At 52.9% G+C, this 19,408-nt stretch overlaps 1 protein-coding gene across 6 annotated transcripts in view; it reads right to left on the bottom strand.

The window, feature by feature from the left end:
• The window catches only part of DNAI1 (dynein axonemal intermediate chain 1), a 92,787-nt gene that overhangs the window by 36,816 nt on the left and 36,563 nt on the right, over positions 1-19,408 (bottom strand). For all 6 annotated transcript variants that reach the window (XR_015170107.1, XM_086416642.1, XM_086416646.1 and 3 more), the window contains 4 exons: positions 16,336-16,420; positions 12,952-13,069; positions 12,630-12,673; positions 2,561-2,808 (listed from right to left, as the gene is read on the bottom strand). Coding sequence is in view for 5 of the 6 variants with exons in the window: in XM_086416642.1 (XP_086272768.1) it covers positions 2,561-2,808; positions 12,630-12,673; positions 12,952-13,069; positions 16,336-16,420 (495 nt within the window). In the remaining variant the exon portion in view is untranslated. The remainder of the gene's footprint in view (positions 1-2,560; positions 2,809-12,629; positions 12,674-12,951; positions 13,070-16,335; positions 16,421-19,408) is intronic.

The raw sequence follows: 19,408 nt of genomic DNA, 5'->3' as shown, positions 1-19,408 counted from the left end.
ACTCTCATCTTTCTAATACATTGAGCTTCTGTACTTCACTAACACTAGGCTTCCCAGATGGCACTAGTGGTAAAGAACTCTCCTGCCAATGCAGGAGATGTAGGGACGTGGGTTCGATCCCTGGGTCAAGGAGATCCCCTGGAGGGGGAAATGGCAACCCACTCTAGTATTCTTGCATGGAGAATCCCATGAACAGAGGGGCATGGCAGGCTTTACAGTCCATGGGGTTATGAAGAGTCGGACACGACTGAAGCAACTTAGCACACATGCACTAACACTTCATTTGAGACCACTGACATGTAGAATCCAAGCTTCCTCCTTGCTGGAGAAGCACACTCAGGACTGGGCAGTTAGGCTCTTCTCAGGTCCTGCTGCTCCTCCCTGTCCTGCATACTGTGCTCCCCGCGCTGCGTCATTTCCCAGCAGGCCCCTCTGCTTGGGCCCGTGTCTTTCTGGTGCATGTGACCCCTTTGCAGCCTTCTTCATCAGTGCATGCTTCCTCATGCTTCACAATTCTGCTCAGGTGCTTCTTCCTTTAGGAAGACCTCCTTGGCCTTCCGGTCCCTGCTTCTCATCCCCCAGCACTTTGGACAATCCTCAGCCCTCCTTGGCACTTAGTGCATGCCCTATCTGCTCAACCTTGGCTGCTGTGTGTCCCCACCAGGAACTCCGGAGACCAAATCCTTGAGCATCGTCAGCCTCCAGAGGAGTGAACAGGCAGGAGTTGCTGAATGAATGGATGAATGAAGAGACGAATGAGGAAGCGGGGAGGGAATGAGAGCAAGCGAAGGAAGAGAACAGGAAGTCGTTAAAAGAGACAGAGACAGGCAGGCCCCTCCCACGTCACAAGCCCTGATTGCAGCCAAGAACTCGGAGTCTTCGGTTTTGCAAAGGCAGCAGCCCTGTTCTCCTGAAAGGATGGTGGGAGAACAGAAGGCCACCCTATCCAGTCTCCCTGGCACCCGTCCAGGGAAGGGGGAACGGTCTCCTGTGAGCCCCACTTCTCTCTCCAACTTGCTATTTGATTCTGAGAACAGAGCAGAGAGGGAGTAGGCTGGTTGGCCTCGGCCTCTCGCCCTCTTCTGGGCTTGTGGAGAGTCATGCCACCCTGAGATGCTCTGTGCTTGGCCCTGGGCTGTGTGTTTGAGCTGGCAAAGCAAGGGCAGGTCTGATGCTGGTTTAGTTTGATCAAAGCAAGTCTTTTCTCTCCCTGGGCTTTAATGTCTCTGCAGACATCCTCCCCACGTCTGGAGCCCCGTGTGCCTGGACGCGATGACTCAGGAGGTAGGCTTTCCAGAGGAGAGAACCCCTGAAGCTGCAATTCTGACTCTGGCCTTAGTTGAGGGGAGGGTATTTGGTGGGAGGAGGTGCCTCCTTCCTGTGCCCCAGATCCGGGTAAAGGATGAAGCTGAGAGGCCCCCACTTCCCCTGTGCCTGGACAACCCTCCTTCTGCTCAGGCCTGTCTGGGGGCCAAAAGCCAGGGCCTGGGCATCCATGTGACTCAGGAATTTCAGGGCCAGACAGGCAGGGGTGCAGAGCCCGCGGGAAGACCCTGTCAGGGCAGGGGGCAGAGGACAATGAGAAGACAGACCCCAGCACTGTCTGAGCCCCCAGAGGCCTTGGGCAACTTGAGACAGAAATGTGTGCTTAGATTCTCCCAGGCCAGACCACGGCGCGAGGGTGCCCGGGCTCAGAAGGAGGGACACCTTTGGAACACAGTGATGAAGGGCTGTGAAGCCAGAGCTAAGAGGCTCTGAGAACGAAACTGTGAAACCTACTTCCAGCGCAGTAAGGTGGAGACGCAAAGTCAGGGTGAAATCCAGCCCCAGCAACCACAATGGTCCCATTCCATGCCTATCTGGAGAAGCTGGGTACTCACAGGCCCCACCTGCCAGGTCTTACAGCCCCACCTGGAAGGCAGAGAACCAGCAGCACCTACCCTTCTCTAGGAGATCCCTCAAATCTAGCCGATGGCAGAACAGAGTCCCTGTGGGCAGTTGAGGAAGACCATAGACCCCTGGCTTCCTGGGTAGCTCAGAGGGTAAAGAATCTGCTCGCAATGCCGGAGAATTGGGTTTGATCCCTGGGTCAGGAAGATCCCCTGGAGAAGGGCATGGCCATTGCCTGGAGAATCCGATGAACAGAGTAGCCTGGCGGGCTATAGTCCATGGGGTCACAAAGAATCAGACATAACTGAGCGACTAACACTTTCACTTTTCGTAGACCCCTGGAGCCCTTAACATACTCAGCGGAGGGCCATCAGGCCCAGAGCCGTCCAGCCACCGAATCTGAGTCATTGAGCAGCACTCCTCAGAGATCCGAGGTCCTTAGCAGATGGATGGGCAGGAGACCACCACCTTTACAGCAGACCCTCTTGCCTCCTGATACTCACCTCTGCTCTTTTCACACCCAGCTCCTTGGCCTCTAAGCCGGTAGCTGTCGTCCCCAACCCCTGGTCTGTGGCCCTCTCCTCCCCAAGGTCCCTTCCTCCCATGGCTCCCAGGCCCACCCACTGCCGCTCAGCCACACCCACTCCTCCCACCCGGTCCCGAGGCTGACCTGCCACACGGGGTCCGTGTGCTTGCCAGACTTGGCTGAGCTGCGGAAGGAGGGCTGGGAGTGGGGCTTCTTGAGGTTGTAAATGGCCACGTTGCCATCGTAGTGGCCCACCACCACCAGGTAGGGGTGGTCCACGTGCATGTCCAGGCACATGATGCCGCTCTCGCTGCTGAAGATGTATTCGGGGAAGCTGGGGTTCTTCATGCTGTATAAGAGCAGCATGCCACGGCTCTGCTTCATGAAGTCATCTGTCCCGGGGAAGAGGTGGCGGTGGTTGGAGGGTCCAAGTCCCAGCCCCTCCCCGACAGGGCCAACAAGCCCTGCCCCCCTCTGTCTCCCACAGAGAGTGTGGGGAGGTGAGGGGGGGTCCTCTCTGGTCTTCATCTTCTCCATCTGCAAAATGGAACCATGAGGCTTGGCCCACCCCCTCCTTGGGGTTCAGCAGTGGGTGCAACAGACAAGGTGACCAGGTGTACTTGAGGGATGGACAGTCATTCTCCTTAGTCTCCCTGGGGGTATAGGAAAGGGGGTTGCCAGCTCAAAGAGTTGTTATGTGAAGGATGTGGGTGGGCTTGGGACGGAGCAGTATCCCTAGATGCCCAGCCCATCTGTTGTGCTTAGGTGCTGGGATAATGGCTGTGTACCCCTCATTCCCAGCCAAGGACAGGGGTTCCATCTGGACTAACATGGAATTGTCTGTGTGGTCCCACACTAGCCACCTATGGGCATCTTCCCATACCCTCCGGCCCCACAGTCCCCAGTTGCAGCCGAGCCCTAGCTCTAAAGTGAAAGTGTCAGTTGCTCAGTCGTGTCTGACTCTGTGCGACCTCATGGACTGTAGCCTTTAGCCCTGCCAGGGTCCTCTGTCCATAGGATTCTCCAGGCAAGAATACTGGAATGGGTTGCCATGCCCTCTTCCAGGGGATCTTCCTGACCGAGGTCTCCTGCATTGTGGGTGGTTTCTTTACTGTTTGAGCTACCCGGGAAGCCTAGCTCTACGCTTACTCCCAGATTCGAGAAGTCCCAGGTCAGCCAGTGGGGCTTTGGTAGGCCACCATGTTATCTGTCCCTCTGGCCTGGGCACAGTGTTTGGTGGTCGACAGTGGGCCGCTCAGCAGACGTCCTTCTCCCTGCCCACCCCCAGCGAGGGGGTGATACCAGTCTTTCATTCTCTGCTGACCCAGCGCCCATCATGATCATGCAGTCATTGAACAGAACACAGCCCCTGCCCTCAGTTCTGGCTCTCCCGCCACCAGCCCAGGACCCTTCCCAAGCTCAGAGGAGCCAGAGCTGGCGAGGCGGATGTCTAGAACAACCCCCTGCCCCCGTCTTGGGGGCCCTACGCTAAGGCAGCCTTTTAGCTGACACAAAGGCTCTCCCTTGGGCCTCCAGGGCTAGCTCCTCTGACCCCTGCAACTACAGACCGGGCCCTCCCAACAAAACGGCCAGTCCTGAGGTGTGGAGCCCGTGGGTGAGAAAGAAAGGGAGGCAGCCCCAACTTGGTAAGTTTTGCTGAGTCATTCTTATTCCTAAGGCTGCCCCTTTTTTGGGGGAGCAAGTGACTGGGCTGGGCTCCCCAGGCTGTGGGCATGAGCTAACTACCACCGTCCCAGGTACCCTCACCCTGGGCCTGCTGCAGACAGAGCTGACGCTTCCTGGGAGCCAGGGTGGCCTGCAATGAGCAAGCTGGCACACCCACCAGCGCAGCTGCCTGCAGGGAAGCCCATCTTCCCTTGCTGTGGCTACTTGTCAACAGAAGCCCTCCCCGGTCACGGGCACGGGCGGCTTCCTATGTAAGGAGTGGCTGCCCCTGGAGTGGAAGGTACCAGGGACCAGCCTGAACCACACCGTGGTTCAGGAAGGAAAAGGCTTCTGCTCCGGGGAAAGTGAGGAGGCCGGGCTGGTCACCCTGCACCTGGCATGTCCCCGAGCCAGTAGGGGATGGGAGCTGGCAGTACCTCACCTCACAGGGTCCAGGGTAAGCCCCAAGAGCTGACTGTTCAATTTCGGGAGAGTTCTACAGCTGGCTGAGGGGAGTGTCTTTCCCAACCAGACCATGAAGGAAAGTGAGCTGAGCAGTGGAACAGTCCCTTGTAGCTCCTTTTGTTCATTTACCCAAATCCTGATCGGGGCCTGGCAGGGACAGACACAGCCCTCTGGAGACATGGGCCTGCCCTCGGCAGCTCCTGGTGTGGTGACAGGGAGCCAGACCCCTGAGGCTGAATGGGCAAGCCCTCGCCAGGTAATCAAACTATTAACTGCCAGGCCGGAGGTGAGTTGTCGATGCCCTGGACGCCCTGTGGCCTGGATGCCAAGCAAGACTGATGGGAGGAGTGGGCAGGCAGGAGGGTGAATGAAAAGGTGGGCAGTTGGGTGACAGATGCTCAGGCTAAGGATTTGGATGCTCTCCTTGCTGCCCCAAGGGTCAAAGGTGGGCGTGATCCCCACACTTGCTCTCACTATGCCCCAGGGATCTGGTCTCTTGAGGGACAGCAGTGATGACTTGCTTTTTCTAGACACACTTCCAGCAGCCCCTGCCCTGCCACAAATGTGCACAGAACCTTCATGACCAGTGGAACCAGGAAAGGAGGGTTGGAAACCCTAGGTTGGCTCAGTAACTCTGCAGTGTGAACATCTCTGACCTGCTCCCAGAACCACCAGATGCTGAACTATGGCCCCCAGATTATATAGGTGGATAAACTGAAGCCCTGGTGGCTCAGAGAGTAAAGAAGAATTTGCCTACAATGCAGGAGACCTGGGTTCCATCCTGGGTCAGGAAGATACCCTGGAGAAGGGAATGGCTACCCACTCCAGTATTCTTGTCTGGGAAATCCCATGGACAGAGGAGCCTGGCGGGTTACAGTCCATGGGTTTGCAGAGTCAGACATGACTGAGCAACTAACACTTTCACTTCAAACTGAGGCCCAGGGGGTAGAAATGATGTGCCCAAGTACATGAGACCTATCACTTGATGCTCGTCACACCCAATATCCTGTTTAGTTACCCTGCTCAGGGTAACAGCACGAATCCAAACTTTACATGAAGGTAGAGAAAGAAGGGCAAGGGGGCACCGGACATTTGGGGGCAATGGGGTGTCTGGCAAAGCAAATAATCCCTCCAGAATCTGGACAAGGGGATGCGTAAAGGCCAGGGCAGCCACTTGTGATGAGAGGAAAGTTCTGGCAGAGATAAGCATGGATTTCATAAGACAGGGACACAGAGAGCAAGCAACCGGCCACACTAAAGCCTTAGATCCTGCCAGCGCTCCCAGGCCACACACATCCTGACAGTAAGCCTCCCGTTCTTAACCTGGCTCAAGTGATCTCTGTTACCTTCAACCAAACAAGCCGTCCTGACATAAAGATCACAGCTTCTAATCATGGTTAGACCATGTGTTTCCTGAATTCCAATTCAGGGCTTTGTCTGCCAAACCACACCAGGAAAATAGAGAAAAACTCTAATTCAGCTAGGGCTTCCTCTCCATCTTATTCTATGATGTTCTTGTCCCTGACTCTGGACCCCTATGAACCCTCACTATTCTATCCTATAAGTGTACCCAGGGTGATGTCAGGGCCCCAACCTGCAACCGTGCTACAGGAGAGCATCATCCTGTCTTCCAAAAGTCCTAAAATGACATCACCACTCAGACCACCAGTGGTCTCCATGTGACATCATCGCTGAGGCTACCAGCAGTCCTGGTGACATCACTGCCCAGCCTGCCATCATTCCCAGTATGATGCCACCGACCAGGTCATCAGAAGTCCCAGTAAGACATTGACATCAATATCACACCCAGTGCCTCAGTTCCCAGTGAGTGGTAGAATCCCATCACGTTCAAGGCTCACAGAGCCCTGGGCCCTGGGGTACTTGATCCTGAATCCCACAAACTACCTGGCTCCCCAGCACAGGACGGAAGGTCCAGCGACACAGAAGTGTGGACCCAGTTCCACACTCCATTATATAAAGAGGCAGGAGCCATGATGTCTGGGGCCGGTGAAGGAATTTCAGGTTCCTCTGGGCCATGGGATTTCAGTGAATCTATGTTGGCTGGGTGGCAGGGAAAGAGGAACAGAGGAAGGGGGAAAGGGAGAGAGCGAGGAAGGGAGAAGGGAGAGGTGATAAACCATCTGGCCTGTGACTCCAAGACAGGGGGAGAGGGAGGGCCACTGGTCTGGCCTTAGCTTCACTTTGTAATTTTGCCTTCTCCAAGAAGCCTTCTAGACCATTCGGCTTCTCCACTATGAGTGCCCACCTACCCCCTGGAATTCCTCTACCTGTACTCTATTATTACAGGTGTATCACTATTGCGAGTAGATTTTTCCTTAGCCTGCCACCAAAGGATGGAGCATGGCATGGCATGGCCCAGAAGGCTTCCTCTCTCAGAAGGAGAGCTGCCTCCTGCTAACCCTGCCTTGCTGGATAATCTCTATGGCCTCTCTGACTCTGGCCTTCAGTGATTCAGGAGATTTGGGGGAGGAGAGTCAACTTCCTAATAGAGTGTGATCTGGCCATTCTCAGAAAGCCACTGTCTCAGGGGAAGGGTGGCTTCATTCCACAATCGACTGAAGCTCTCACTGCCCTCAGCACCCTCTTCTGGGGCCCAGGCAGCGCCACTACCCCACCCCTGCCCAGAGCTCTAGATGGTAAGGGGCCGCTCTGGAGAGTCCTGACTGTCAGGAGAAGCCTGGGATTCTGCTTAGGATTTAGGGAGTGCAGAGGAGGCAGAGGGCATGTTGGGGCATCCGGCTTAAGCCAGGCCAGCAGTCAGAGAGAAGTAGGTGCCAAGCTGCAGAGACAAGGGTGCCAAGCCAGCGACAGCCAGCAGGCCTCCTCCTCTCTTCCTGCAAGCTCCCTGATGAATCCGGCCCAGGGCTTGAGCCCAAGGCAGCAGCTGTTTGATGATTCCCTTATTAAGTCATGTAAGAGGCACTCAGAGGGGCTGTGGTGGGCAGAATAATGCCCTCCCCCCATGTCCGTGTCCTAATCCCCAGAGCCCATAAATATGTTACTTTGCACAGCAAAAGGGATTTTGTAGATGTGATTAAGTTAAGGCCTTGAGATGGGGAGATTATCCTGGATTATCTGGGTAGAACCAGTGTAATCACAGGGGTCCTTATAAGGGAAGGAGGGAGGCAGGCAGGTCAGAGCACTGACACCAGAAGCCGACGTCAGAATGAGACACTTGCTAGCTGGAAAGAGGCCACAAGCCATGGAAATCGGGCAGCCTTGAAGCTAAGAAAGACAAGGAAATGGATGGCCCTCCAAACCTCCAAAAGGAACAAAGCCCTGCTGACATCTGATTTTTGCTCAGCAAAACCCATTTTAGACGCTGACCTCCAGAACTGTAAGACAATAGATTTGTGTTGTTTTGAGCCGTTATGTTCAAATCAGTCAATCCTGAAGGAATTAACCCTGAATAGTCATGAAGCTCCAATACTTTGGCCACCTGATGCAAAGAGCTGACTCATAGGAACAGACTCTGATGCTGGGAAAGATTGATGACAGGAGGAGAATGAGACAACAGACGATGAGGTGGTTGGATGGCATCACTGGCTCAATGGACATGAGTTTGAGCAAACTCTGGGAGATAGTGAAGGACAGGGAAGCCTGGTGTGCTGCAGTCCACGGGGTCACAAAGAGTTGGGCGTGACATAGCGACTGAACAACAACAAAGTCAAACTAACTGGGTCACAGCTAAGTGTGACCCAAATTCTACTTTTAGGAATCAGAGGAAGAGGTCACTCAAGATGGTTGCTCTCTTGCTCCCTGCACATCCCCCAGTCAACCAGCCTCTGCTTCACCTCCACCTGCTCACATGACTTTCCAATCCTCTTAATCACAGGGCTTACTCAACAGCTACCTAAGTGCTTGCCCCCCACCCAGCTGCTGGTTTCCCTGGAGACTGATGAGCCAACCCGATGTCAATTCCCCTATAAATGGTAGGCTCCTCCTCCCCCAGCAGTGAAGGTTTTTGCCATGTCCTATCTGCGACCTGACATATGTGGTAGGGACCTTTTGCTTCTGACTTACAAGACTCTCTATCCAGTTACGTTTAAGTTGTGGGTTTCTCTATCACTTTCTCCTTCTCTGGTCTCACAGTGGGGCGATGTGGGGCTAGCAGGTCTGTGGTGGGGGGCAGCCCAACAGGCCATAGGTGATACATTTTCTAGGGTGATTTGGAAGCAGTCCCTCCAGAAATCAGGGGGATGGAAGCTAATGACCCCCAGCTCTCCTGATGACAATAAGGAAACCCTTCTCAGTTTCCCACATCCCAGTCCTGCCCTCTTGGACTCTAGGCACAGACTGTCCCTTGGGTTAGGATTTTCAGTCTCCAAAGGCAGGGGACGAGCCCAGGGCTGCCCCCAAGAAGGGACATCAGTGTTACAGGGTTCCAAACTGCCAGTGTGACCCTGAGACTGTGGTGCCAGGCTGGATCCAGCCTTCCAGGCATCTGGGCTTTTCCTAGAGCTCTCACCCAATTAGAAGTTGGGATATTTAAACAGTGTGGGAAATAAGAGCAAGGCCTTGGAGACAGAATACATCAAGCGGGACATTTAATTTGATTTAGGGAAAATGAGGCAAACATTTGAGAACCTAAATAACTAACCAGTAATTAAACTAACAACAGGAATGCCCTTGCACTACAACCCGGCGAGCACAGTGGCCTTTATGGACTGTATTTACAAAGAGACCTGACAACATAATTAGTCCTGTAAATTTTACGCAGCCTGCAGCTGAGGAGTGATGGATTTTGTGTGTGGAGGATGAACGGGGAGAAATGAGGTGGATGAATTTCCATTTTCAGTAAATGAAATTAACACTGCTTAATTAGTGAAGCTGACAAATAAATGACCAGGGAAGATTTAAATCCCTTACAAGTGGATCCCTGACCTGGGCAGGCTGAGGGACCGACCAGGAGGCGGTGGGACAGAGTGGGAATGGGTGTAATATGGCCCTGGGGCTCAGGGCCTGACTTTGGCCACTTTTGAGGGTGCTGTCCCTCCGAGGCTGGGCAGAAGGTCAGCTGGCTCGTCCGCCCTTCTAAGACATGACCTGCTGGGAGGTTTCCTCCCTGTCTCCTGTGTGAGAGCCAGTCAGGACACACACAGGGTCTAGGATCTGATCCACCATCCCTGCCTGACAGATCACGAGGAGTCCCCACTTCCCTGCTGTGAATGGCCTAATGGGCTGGAAAGCACCCCCTCAGTGTAGCAGGCTGACACAACTGCACCTCAGCTTTGCCCCGTGGGCCATCTCTTCCTAGACCACCTTCCTCTGCCCTCCAGTGTTCCTCCATCTGCTCTTACCTGCTGACAGCCTTTCTCCACTCAGCTGAGACACGAAGCCTGGCCCCAGGGGGAACCCCAGTCTCAGCCCTGTATGCAGCCTGACATGCCCACCACCTGGTGCCCAGCAGCCACGAGGGAAGGCAGGTGTGACTGCTCTGTGTTGTTGCAGGCAATTGCCTAAGCTCTGTTCCCCACCTGCTTGCTCCCAGTCTGGCTCCAGCCAGCCGGCCTTGTGCCCAAACTTGCCTAAGCTCTGTTCCTCACCTGCTTGCTCCCAGTCTGGCTCCAGCCAGCCGGCCTTGTGCCCAAACGTGGGCTCGGCCCCAGTCCTTCCTAGGTGCCTGCCTTCCCCTGCCCGAGTCTTATTTGACCAGGTTAGAGAGTCAACATTGGGGTATCCCAGGCAAAAAGAGCCCTGGGCTGAACTCATCGGGGTCAAGCCCAACAACAAACCCAAACTCTCACTTCAGCGTTTGTCCACATGAGGCAAAGTCTGATGATGGGAGGCGGGCATCTGGGAATTTTCAAAGATAGGGTGATGGAGGCTGGTGAGCAGCTGCTCCTCACGGCAACCCATCCGGACATTAGGGTGCCTTTTTCCCGGCCTTGGCTTTGCTCACTTTCTTCCAAGGAGACACCTGGGTATCTGCAGCATGGGGCTCCCTGGGGGAACCTCAGGAGTGAATGCAGGAGCCCTTTGAGTCCCAGTCCAGCCTGGCTCTGCTCAGGCCTCTGCAGGGTGGTACTGAGATGTGCAAGGCTCTGAGGAATAGATGCCCAGTGGAAAGCTGGTCAACAGCTCCCGTGCCAGTGAGAGTAATACCACCGCCTCTGCTGGGCCCAGCTGTCTAAGAGAAGAGGTGGGGCCTCGTCTGACTCCTCCCTGTCCCCAACAGGCCCCTCTTTCTGCAGCCCTGCCGGAAAGCTAGGAAACAGAAAGACAGACAAATCAGCAACATTCGTCCTTTCTGTGCATACGGTTCCTACAGCTCAAGGGGCACATTTGCTGCTTTTCTTCCACGTGTGTCTAATGACAGAGGGTACCAGGCATCAGCGTCTCCAGGTCACCAGGGGAAAAACCAAGGCTCAGAGCAGCTTTCAGCTCCAGGTCACGTCACTGGGAAGTGACCCTCCAGCCAGAAGGTCTGCAGCTGATAGTGGTGCTACCCAGACATGTGGGTGTGGCCAACAAAGGACAAAGAGACCCTTCGAGGGCGCACGCCTGCTCAAAAGAGGCCACTGGGCCCGTTGGAATTGGGGCCATCAATTCCTGGTGGGGGCGTCACTCTGCACCACTGCCTCTGGCTAACACTGCCCCCAAGGACAACCTCTATATGACCCCAGCCAGCTGACATTCCACTCTGGCCCTCGGTGAAAGGAGGAGACAGGAGAGCTGAAGCAGTTTCTCCTCCCACCTGCTGGGGAGCCTCCCCACTCTCCCCACCTCTGTCCTGGGCAAAGAGCCTGGGCTGAGAGCAGCCCCAGAGAGGGGTCCACACCCACTCCTAGGAGGCCCGCTCAGCACCCGGCCCACGTCCAGGCCCAGTAGCTGCAGCAGAGGGAGGAATGTGCTAGCTCCCTGCCAGAGGGGGTGGGTGCCTCCTGCTTGGCAGCAGCCTACCCTCAGGAGAGGGGACACAAAGCGGGCATTTAGGGCATCCTCGGAGGCGGCCCAGACCATGAGACTGGGAGCAGCTCCAAGGGTTTCCTCGCTGAGAGGAATGACAAACACCCACTCCTCTTGGCCCTCGCCTCCCTCCCCCACCCCAGGCAAAGAATGGGCTGGGCGGACAGGCGGTCTGAGGGGCAGAGACCGGGAGCTTGTACGCCTGCCAGCCAGCAGCAGCTTGGAGAATGGGAAGGTTTTTCTGTTTGCAGAAGCTCATTCTCTTAGCCAGAAAGCACGCTGTCAGCCTGGGGAGCTGCGGCTTGCATGAAGTCTGGGGCCCTCTCCTGTTAGGAAGGGGGAATGTCCAGTCCAGAGGGGAGGCAGGGGCTTCTGCAGGGCCCAGGAATCACGAAGGAAAGCCACACAGTTCCCACAGTGCTGCCTCCCACTGAGGGGTGAGGGAAGCTGGCGGGGAGAGAACATCCCATAAGGCAGTGGTCTCCGAGGGGACAGGGGCCAGCGATGAACATCAAACCCTTGTCCTCCACCTGCTCCAGGGGCTGCTCTGGAAACTCTCTTCATGCAGACCCCACCATCCAGGCCCTCCCAGGTCTGGTCCAGTCCACCTTCTCATGCTTCTCAAGCCCACTTCTCCAGCTTCACTCCACGCTGGTGGTTCCGAGCCTGCCCTCTCTTTGGAATGCCTTCCCTAGTCTCCCAACTGTCTCTAGCCTCCAGTCTCCTGCCTGCAATTCCTCCCTGTAGTGGTTGTGTCCCTGCCCTTCTTAAATTCCTTCAGTGGTTTCCCTTTGAGAGAAGGTCCAAGCTTCCTGGGATGGCTTACCAAGCCCTTTGGGGCTACCCTGCCCCCTTCTACAGCCTCATTTCCTCCCGTATCTCTCCTGCCTCCCGACCTTTGCTGCTGCCTCAGACGGAAGTCCTCTGCCCCTCTTTCTTCACCGTAATAACTCCTTCTAGGCTCATTTTGGCATATTCCTTCACGCAGCACTAATTGCCAGTGTGACAGTGGGGCTTCTCCCCTAGACTGGGCAGTGTGACTAGATCTTAGTCATCTCTGTATCTTTCACACCTGGCAAAGAGTTCTGCACTGAGTAGGTACTTAGTGTTTGTTGGTTGAGTAAGCAGATGAACAAATAGCCAGATGACTTACAGGAGCCATGTCCCACTGCAAACAGATCGTTGTACTTTGGATTCCTGCAAAAGAAATAAGAACCCATCAGCCTAGGAAATGGACATGGTTTGCCCATGGACACAAGCCCTCCCATGTACCCTGGTGCCTTAACTGCACTGCAGACAGACACTGTTGACCTTAGAGACCTAGGGAGGTTCCATAAGAATCCCAGTCTCACTTTTTCCCATAATGCTACGGGTCACCTTCAAGGTGGTTGAGCTTGGGTAGGAGCTGCTTGCTTGTGGCTTGGTACCCAGCAGGTGCTCAGGCACTCCAGGTTTTCTGCAATGCCTCTACTCACCAGCAGAGGGCGGTGACGGCCAGGCGCTTCGCTTTGTCATTTTGGAACTTCCAAAGAGGCAGCAGGGTACCCTCCTGGTCCCGATACTCGTCAGCAGCATCCTCATAGTACTTAAAATCTTAAACACACACAGACTGAGTCAGCCCTGGACTACTGTTTTCTGTCTGTACCTCTTTGGCCAAAACAATTAACCTCTTTGTGTGTCCGAGTGGGAATAGTAAGAATACCTACCTCAAAGGACTACTGTGAGGATTCATTGCTAATACATGTAAAGTACTTAGAAAAATACCTGGCACAGAGTAAGCTCTCTGTAATGTTGTTGTTACTGTTATCGTTGTTTTTGGAGGTAAATGACACTAAAGTGGCTATGTCCCTGAGGATAAAATTCCAAGTTTCCCCATCTTCATATTCACTGCCAAGCTCACCACAGTGAAGCTGCCTGGCTCCCTCATGGGTGCTCTGAACTCAAGTTCATCTCCTGCCCTAAACTCTCTCTACCTCTTGTTTCCTTTAACTTAGGCAGAAGCCGCATCCATCTTTCTACTTGTCTATACCAGAAATTTTGGTAATCCTTCACTGATCTCTTTTCATCATTCCTCATATTTTCCTTCTGATAATCTTTTTAATCCATTCACTTCTCTCCAGCTCCATAGCCACAGTCTAGGCTCAGTCCCCAACAGCCATCACCCAGACTACTACACCAGCCTCCCAGCTGGTCTCCCTACCTCCAGACATTCCTCCTCCAGTCCACGTTCCACAGAGCCATGAGGGGGAGAACAAATAAACCAGCTCCCCACTGCCCTGAAAACCCCTTGGTGACTCCCCTGGCACAGGAGCTTCCTGATTGAACCAAGGCTCCAACCCACTACCACGTCACCTCCAGCCAGCTGTTCACATACTCTCTACATCAAAGTGTCGAAAATGCTCTGCTCCTCCTGGAAACTCCCACTCACTCTAGATCCAGATCAAGCTCCTCTGTGAGGCCTTCACTTTGTTGCTGAGCAGACAGAGCTCACCTCCTCCTCCGCCCCACCCCTGCCTCTGGTCTGCTGAGACATGGGCCACACACTGTTGCCTCTCTGTGTCCTTTTGCCTGTCTCCCCCAGCCCACAGCTCTAGGGGAACAGGAAGCACAGTGTTATCATCTCTGGACCCACAGTGCCTAGCACAGGGCCAGCCACAGAGCGGGCACCCGGTGATTGTTCAAAGAAGGCAACAAAATATATCAACAAAAGGGAACCAGTTCTCAGTCTTCTTTCCAACCAAGGGTGCCCCAGTAGAAAATGACCCTCTCCACCACGGTCAAGGACAAGCCCGGGCACAGCCCCAGCCTCTCTCCCAATGTCCCACACTTTGATGTTTGGGGACTTACACCAAATCCTCAAAAATGGCTCAGAACAAAAAAGGATTAGAGTGGTCAGAGGCGTGAGCCTTGATCACATCAGAAATCCCTGAGCTCAGACTGTCTTTGAAAAGACTTCATTTCAGAGAGATTAATTGGTAACACTTCTGTTTTCACTTCTCCTTCACAAATACACTTTCCCAAAGGGAAAAGTGTATGCAATTAAAAAAAAATCAAAGTTCAATGCATTTTTATGTGCCTGTGTTCTTATAAATGAAAAAGGTTCACCAAGGCCAATTTCTCCATGGATATTAATCATGTTTGCAGCCCTTCAGTGGGCTGCTTGCAGAGGCTGGGTTTCAGGAAGCCAAGCTGTGTGAGTGACAAATTCATTCACAGCTGCCGTGTACTTTTGACAGCTCTGAAAAGCACTCAAGGTCGTTTTCCAGCCTGAATGATAACAAGGGGGCTTGTTTAGGCGGCTGGTCTTGGCAGCCCTGGTTTTTCTGTCCCATGGGTGAGCAATGAGCATCAAGTCACGGAGAAGAGCCCTGGGCTGTCAGCAGAGGAGATCAGCCAGCAGTGGGGAACTGCCAACTCCGGGGAGGCAGCCGCTCCAAATAAATGCACAACCTCTCAGGGAAATACAAGCCACTTGGGAATGTGCTGTTCATGCCATGGGAAGGATTCCATTTCCCTGGCTCTGTCAAAGACGCCAGAATTTCCCAGGCCCCCAGGATTTAAGCATTTCTGAATCAATCTCTTGCTTCACCACATCACTAATTAATGACTCGCATAGACCTATTGAGTGTTTATTTGAAATGTCTCTTCCAGATCAGTTACTCTGTGGTCTCGCGCTGAAGTGCTTAGGCTCTGGGTCCGGGGGACCTGTCTTCGAGTCCCGACTGTGTCCCTCACACCTCAGGCTAGCTGTGGTTTGGAACAAGTGGCAACCTTTCAGCCTGAATGTCTCATCCTTAAAATGGAGGTCGTAGTGGTATTCACCTGACAGGGTGGCTGTCAGGATGAAATAAAATAATGCGTGTAAATGGCACAGCCCAACACCTGGTAGAGAGGCTATTCTCAGGGAGGGCTGCTGCTTGTTTTTCACTATTATAACTGCTCCTTTTTCTCCACTGCTGAAGATGCATTCTCAGTAAGGTGTAGAAAGGCCCACTCGACCCACATCTGAACCTCATCCTCGCCTCTGCCCCATCTTCCGCCTCGTCATACCCTCCCACCTCCTCAGCCCTGCTGTCCTCAGGCTCTGTTCCTGACTAGCGGAAGCTTTGAACTCTGCAGAGAAAGCTCTGGTTCCCTGTGCAATATTCAAGGCCATTTCTTAACTGGCTCCAACCATCTCTCCAGCCTGAATTCTCCCCGCTTTCCAAGAGAGCCCCCGTCAGGGACAATGAGCCTGCTGTCCCTCGTCTCCAGAGTCCTTTCCATTCATTTTCACTACTGAGTGAGTCACTGCTTGTGCTGTCCCCTGCCCAAACATCTGCCCTCCGCTAATCTCCCACTCAGATGCCGCTTATCCCTTGGCATCCAGCTCAGCCCTCCCTAAAGCCTTCCATGACCGTGGCCACTGCTCACTTCCTCCTCCTCTGTTCTCGAGGAGACCAGAGCAGTCTCTGTCTGCAGTCTAGCACTTAGATTGTCCCTAAGCTGGGCAGAGCAGAGAACAGAACACGGAATTAGGAGGCTTAAGACCCAGGTTTGGGTGCCCTTGGCCTTGGCTTCCTCGTGTGTGGAGAAGGGATAAAATCTCTGCTCCACTGCCTCCCACGATTGCGGGGAAGATGACATTAAATAACTAGCGTGCTGGTGTCTTTATGCACCATTGTCAGATCACATCACCACACCCATTTTTTCTTATGCCATGGTTCCTGTTTGAACTGTGTAAGTCTTATTTCCCTTGTGACATACAGAGGAGGTCCTCTTGCCCCTTTAGGACCCAGCATGGAACACTCAAATACTCACTTTGTATGAGCGATTTTTAATAAAGTAATAATAGCAGTTGCTGGCACTTTAAATCTTACCCTGAGCAACATCATCATATGTGTTTTGGTTGACCATCCGCTCCACGATTTTAGCTGCTTGGGTCACTTTGGTGATGTCATCACTCTGTGGAGATACAGGGGCCACCGGTCCTCATAAGCCACCATTCTGGAAGGTCTCGCCCTGAGCTATAGCCCTGACTTGCAATCGGTTCAGCAAAGCCTCTCTGACCCCGCCCACCCCAGATAGCTCTGTAAAGGTTTTCCTCACCACCCTCTTCCAGGAATGCCCAGCTCACAAGTGGCATGAGGAGTCTGCACTGCCATAGTTGGCCCCTAGGTAAAGCTTGCCTCCTGCTCTTTCATCCTGAGTTTATTCTGGAGATGGCTCATCTCTAAACACAAGACAGGGCCCTGAGGAGAGCCCAGAAGGGGTACTGGAGGGGAGAGCAGACAGGGCCGGGAGGAGGCTTCTCTGGTGGGGACAGAGGTTTCAGCAGCCTCAGCAACAACAAGGACTCCCGTTAAAGGTCCCAGAAATCTTGTGGTCCAACTTATTCAGTCAAAAGTTGAGGGGTATATAAAATAGATAGCCAATGGAAATTTGCTGTATGACTCAGGGAATTGGAACTGGGGCTCTGTAACAATCTAGAGGGGTAGGAAAGGGTGGAAAGTGGGAGGGAGGTTCAAGAGGGAGGGGCGTGTATACACCTATGGCTAATTCATGTTGATGTATGGCAGAAATCAAACCAATATTGTAAAGTAATTATCCTTCAATTAAAAACAAATTTTAAAAAAAAGTTGAGGGGAAGGTCCAGGGAGGGGAAAGTCAGTTAGAACTGACTTCTAACTCAAGGCCCTGCCCATGGCCAAAGACAAAGCAGGAAGTTTCATATCAGGGAAAAATGACTCAATTTGAACAAAAAACAAGTTCATTATCATGTGAAATTCCATAAATCCTCAATGGAACACCACTACAGCAGGTTGAGAGAGGAGCGAAGAGTTTGGGGCTGGCAAGACAGGTCCAACATGTCTAGGGCAGGTGGCTGGAATGAACCATGGAGTGGACAGCACTCCAAGGGGCCCCAGAGGGCCACGGCTCTCTGGGACACGCTTTTCCAGGACTGCCAGCATTGCACAGAGGTTAAGAGAATGGGTTCTGGGGCCACCCAGGTCTGCATTCCCCACCCCCACCCCCGCACAGATTAGGAGCCCAATGGCAACCTTAGGTACATGAAGGTCTCTGTGACTTAGAGTACTCCTGCCATAGAGGGATGGATGATGCCTTCTGAGTCATAGGGTCATTGTAGGACCCTAATACTTGTAGGACGTGTAATAATCGCCGTGGTGTTATTCACCCAGGACCCAGTGGTAACAGTGATGGTGGTGTCAGAGGGAACATGCAGCCTGGTGTGGTGGGGACTGACAAAGTCACACATGGGGGCTGCCCTTTGAGACTCTTTCATCAGTTTTCAAAACTGACTCCAGAACACTCACCAAGGACATTCACTGGAGTCTTATAATCATAAGCCTCAGAGCTCACCTGGAACCAGCTACTCCCCCTACCCTCTGACCCAAAGCAAGAATCTGTCCCCCTCAGCAGCTTCCTGGCAAGTGTTTCTCCCCATGCCAGGTGGTATTTTGTGTGGTCAGATAGCCTGTTAACTGAAACCTACTTCCCTGAGTTCTATGGTCCCCATGGTTATCCCCATGGTCCTAACTCTGTCCTCCAGCCACAGAAAGGTGTGTGTGCCGGGGGACAGCTCCTCTGATGTGGGAGGACAGTACCTCTTTCCTCAAGTCAGTACTCCTTCAGGTGGCCCCGCCCAGCTCCATCAGCTTTGGTGGCCTCTTAACAATCAACACCTATCAACCAGGATCAAGCAAGGACTATCTTGGGGGCTGTGCATACATCATCTTGGGTTCTCAAGACAAGCTTGCAAATCAGGTATCATTAGGCTGTTTCCTTGGGTTGGTAAAGAATCCACCTGCCAATGCAGGAGATACAGGTTTGACCCCTGGGTCAAGAAGATGCCCTGGAGAAGGAAATCGCAACCCTCTCCAGTACTCTTGCCTGAAAAATCCCATGGACAGAGGAGCCTGGTGGGCTACAATCCATGGAGTTGCAAAGAGTCAGACACGACTTAGCAACTAAACCACCACCACAGATGAGAGAACAAGTTTTTAAATTTTTCAGCTCGGTGACAAAGTCAGGATGTAAACTCAAATCTATGGACTCCAGGGCCCATGCTCTGAGCCCCACACAAAGAGCCATCCCTCCCTAGATGACCAGCCTGGTCCTGGGAGACTCAGGGCTCCAGATGTGCTCTGAGGAGAGAGTGTGGTTTGGGAAACTATGCTACTGGAACAGATGTGGCTTTTTATTGGTTCTGACTGAACTTGTGGCCTCTGAGCCCTTTCCCCCATTCCTGTCCTAATTGTTCAGATCAGAAAAGCTTGCATTCATTTCTGTACATTCACCCAAATCATTAATGAGACAGAAACCTGAGATCTAAAACTGCAGACCCTATCATGAATTTACTCTGCTTTCTCCTCTCCCATACTTTTGAGTTTTATACCAACCTAATCAGATCCAGGTCTCAGAGAAAGGGGTATGACTTTGTTCACATGCTGAGCCTCAGCAAAGGGGAAGGCAACTCTTACCTCCACTCTGGTCTACAGAGAGCCTGTCCTAGTACTTAGGATCCACAGTTAGAAATCAGTTCCCTTGGGGGAAGGCTGAATAGAATACTAAAGTATTATTTTTAATTTATTTATTTTTATTTGCAGGATAATTGCTTTATAATAATGTGTCGGTTTCTGCCATACATCAACATGAATCAGCCATAGGTGTATATATGTCCCCTCCTTGAACCTCCCTCCCACTCATGGAAGCATATACACTACATATATTAAATAGATAGCCAGTGGGAATTTGCTGTATGACTCAGGAAACTCAAACTTGTGCTCTGCGACAACCTGGAATACTAAAGTGTTAACTGGCTATGTTATACCCCCAGTATCCTGCTTTACTGCATTTCTTGGTCCAGAGGGCTGGAATCTGCCTACATCACAGCTTTTCGTGTTAACCAAGCTAGAAGAACCTGGTGTGGTC

The sequence above is a fragment of the Bos grunniens genome, chromosome 8 (assembly GCF_055505025.1).
Source record: "Bos grunniens cultivar Pamir isolate PY7600 chromosome 8, Bosgru_T2T1.0, whole genome shotgun sequence".
Classification (NCBI taxonomy): domain Eukaryota; kingdom Metazoa; phylum Chordata; class Mammalia; order Artiodactyla; family Bovidae; genus Bos; species Bos grunniens.
This window is presented reverse-complemented; position numbering and strand designations above follow the sequence as displayed.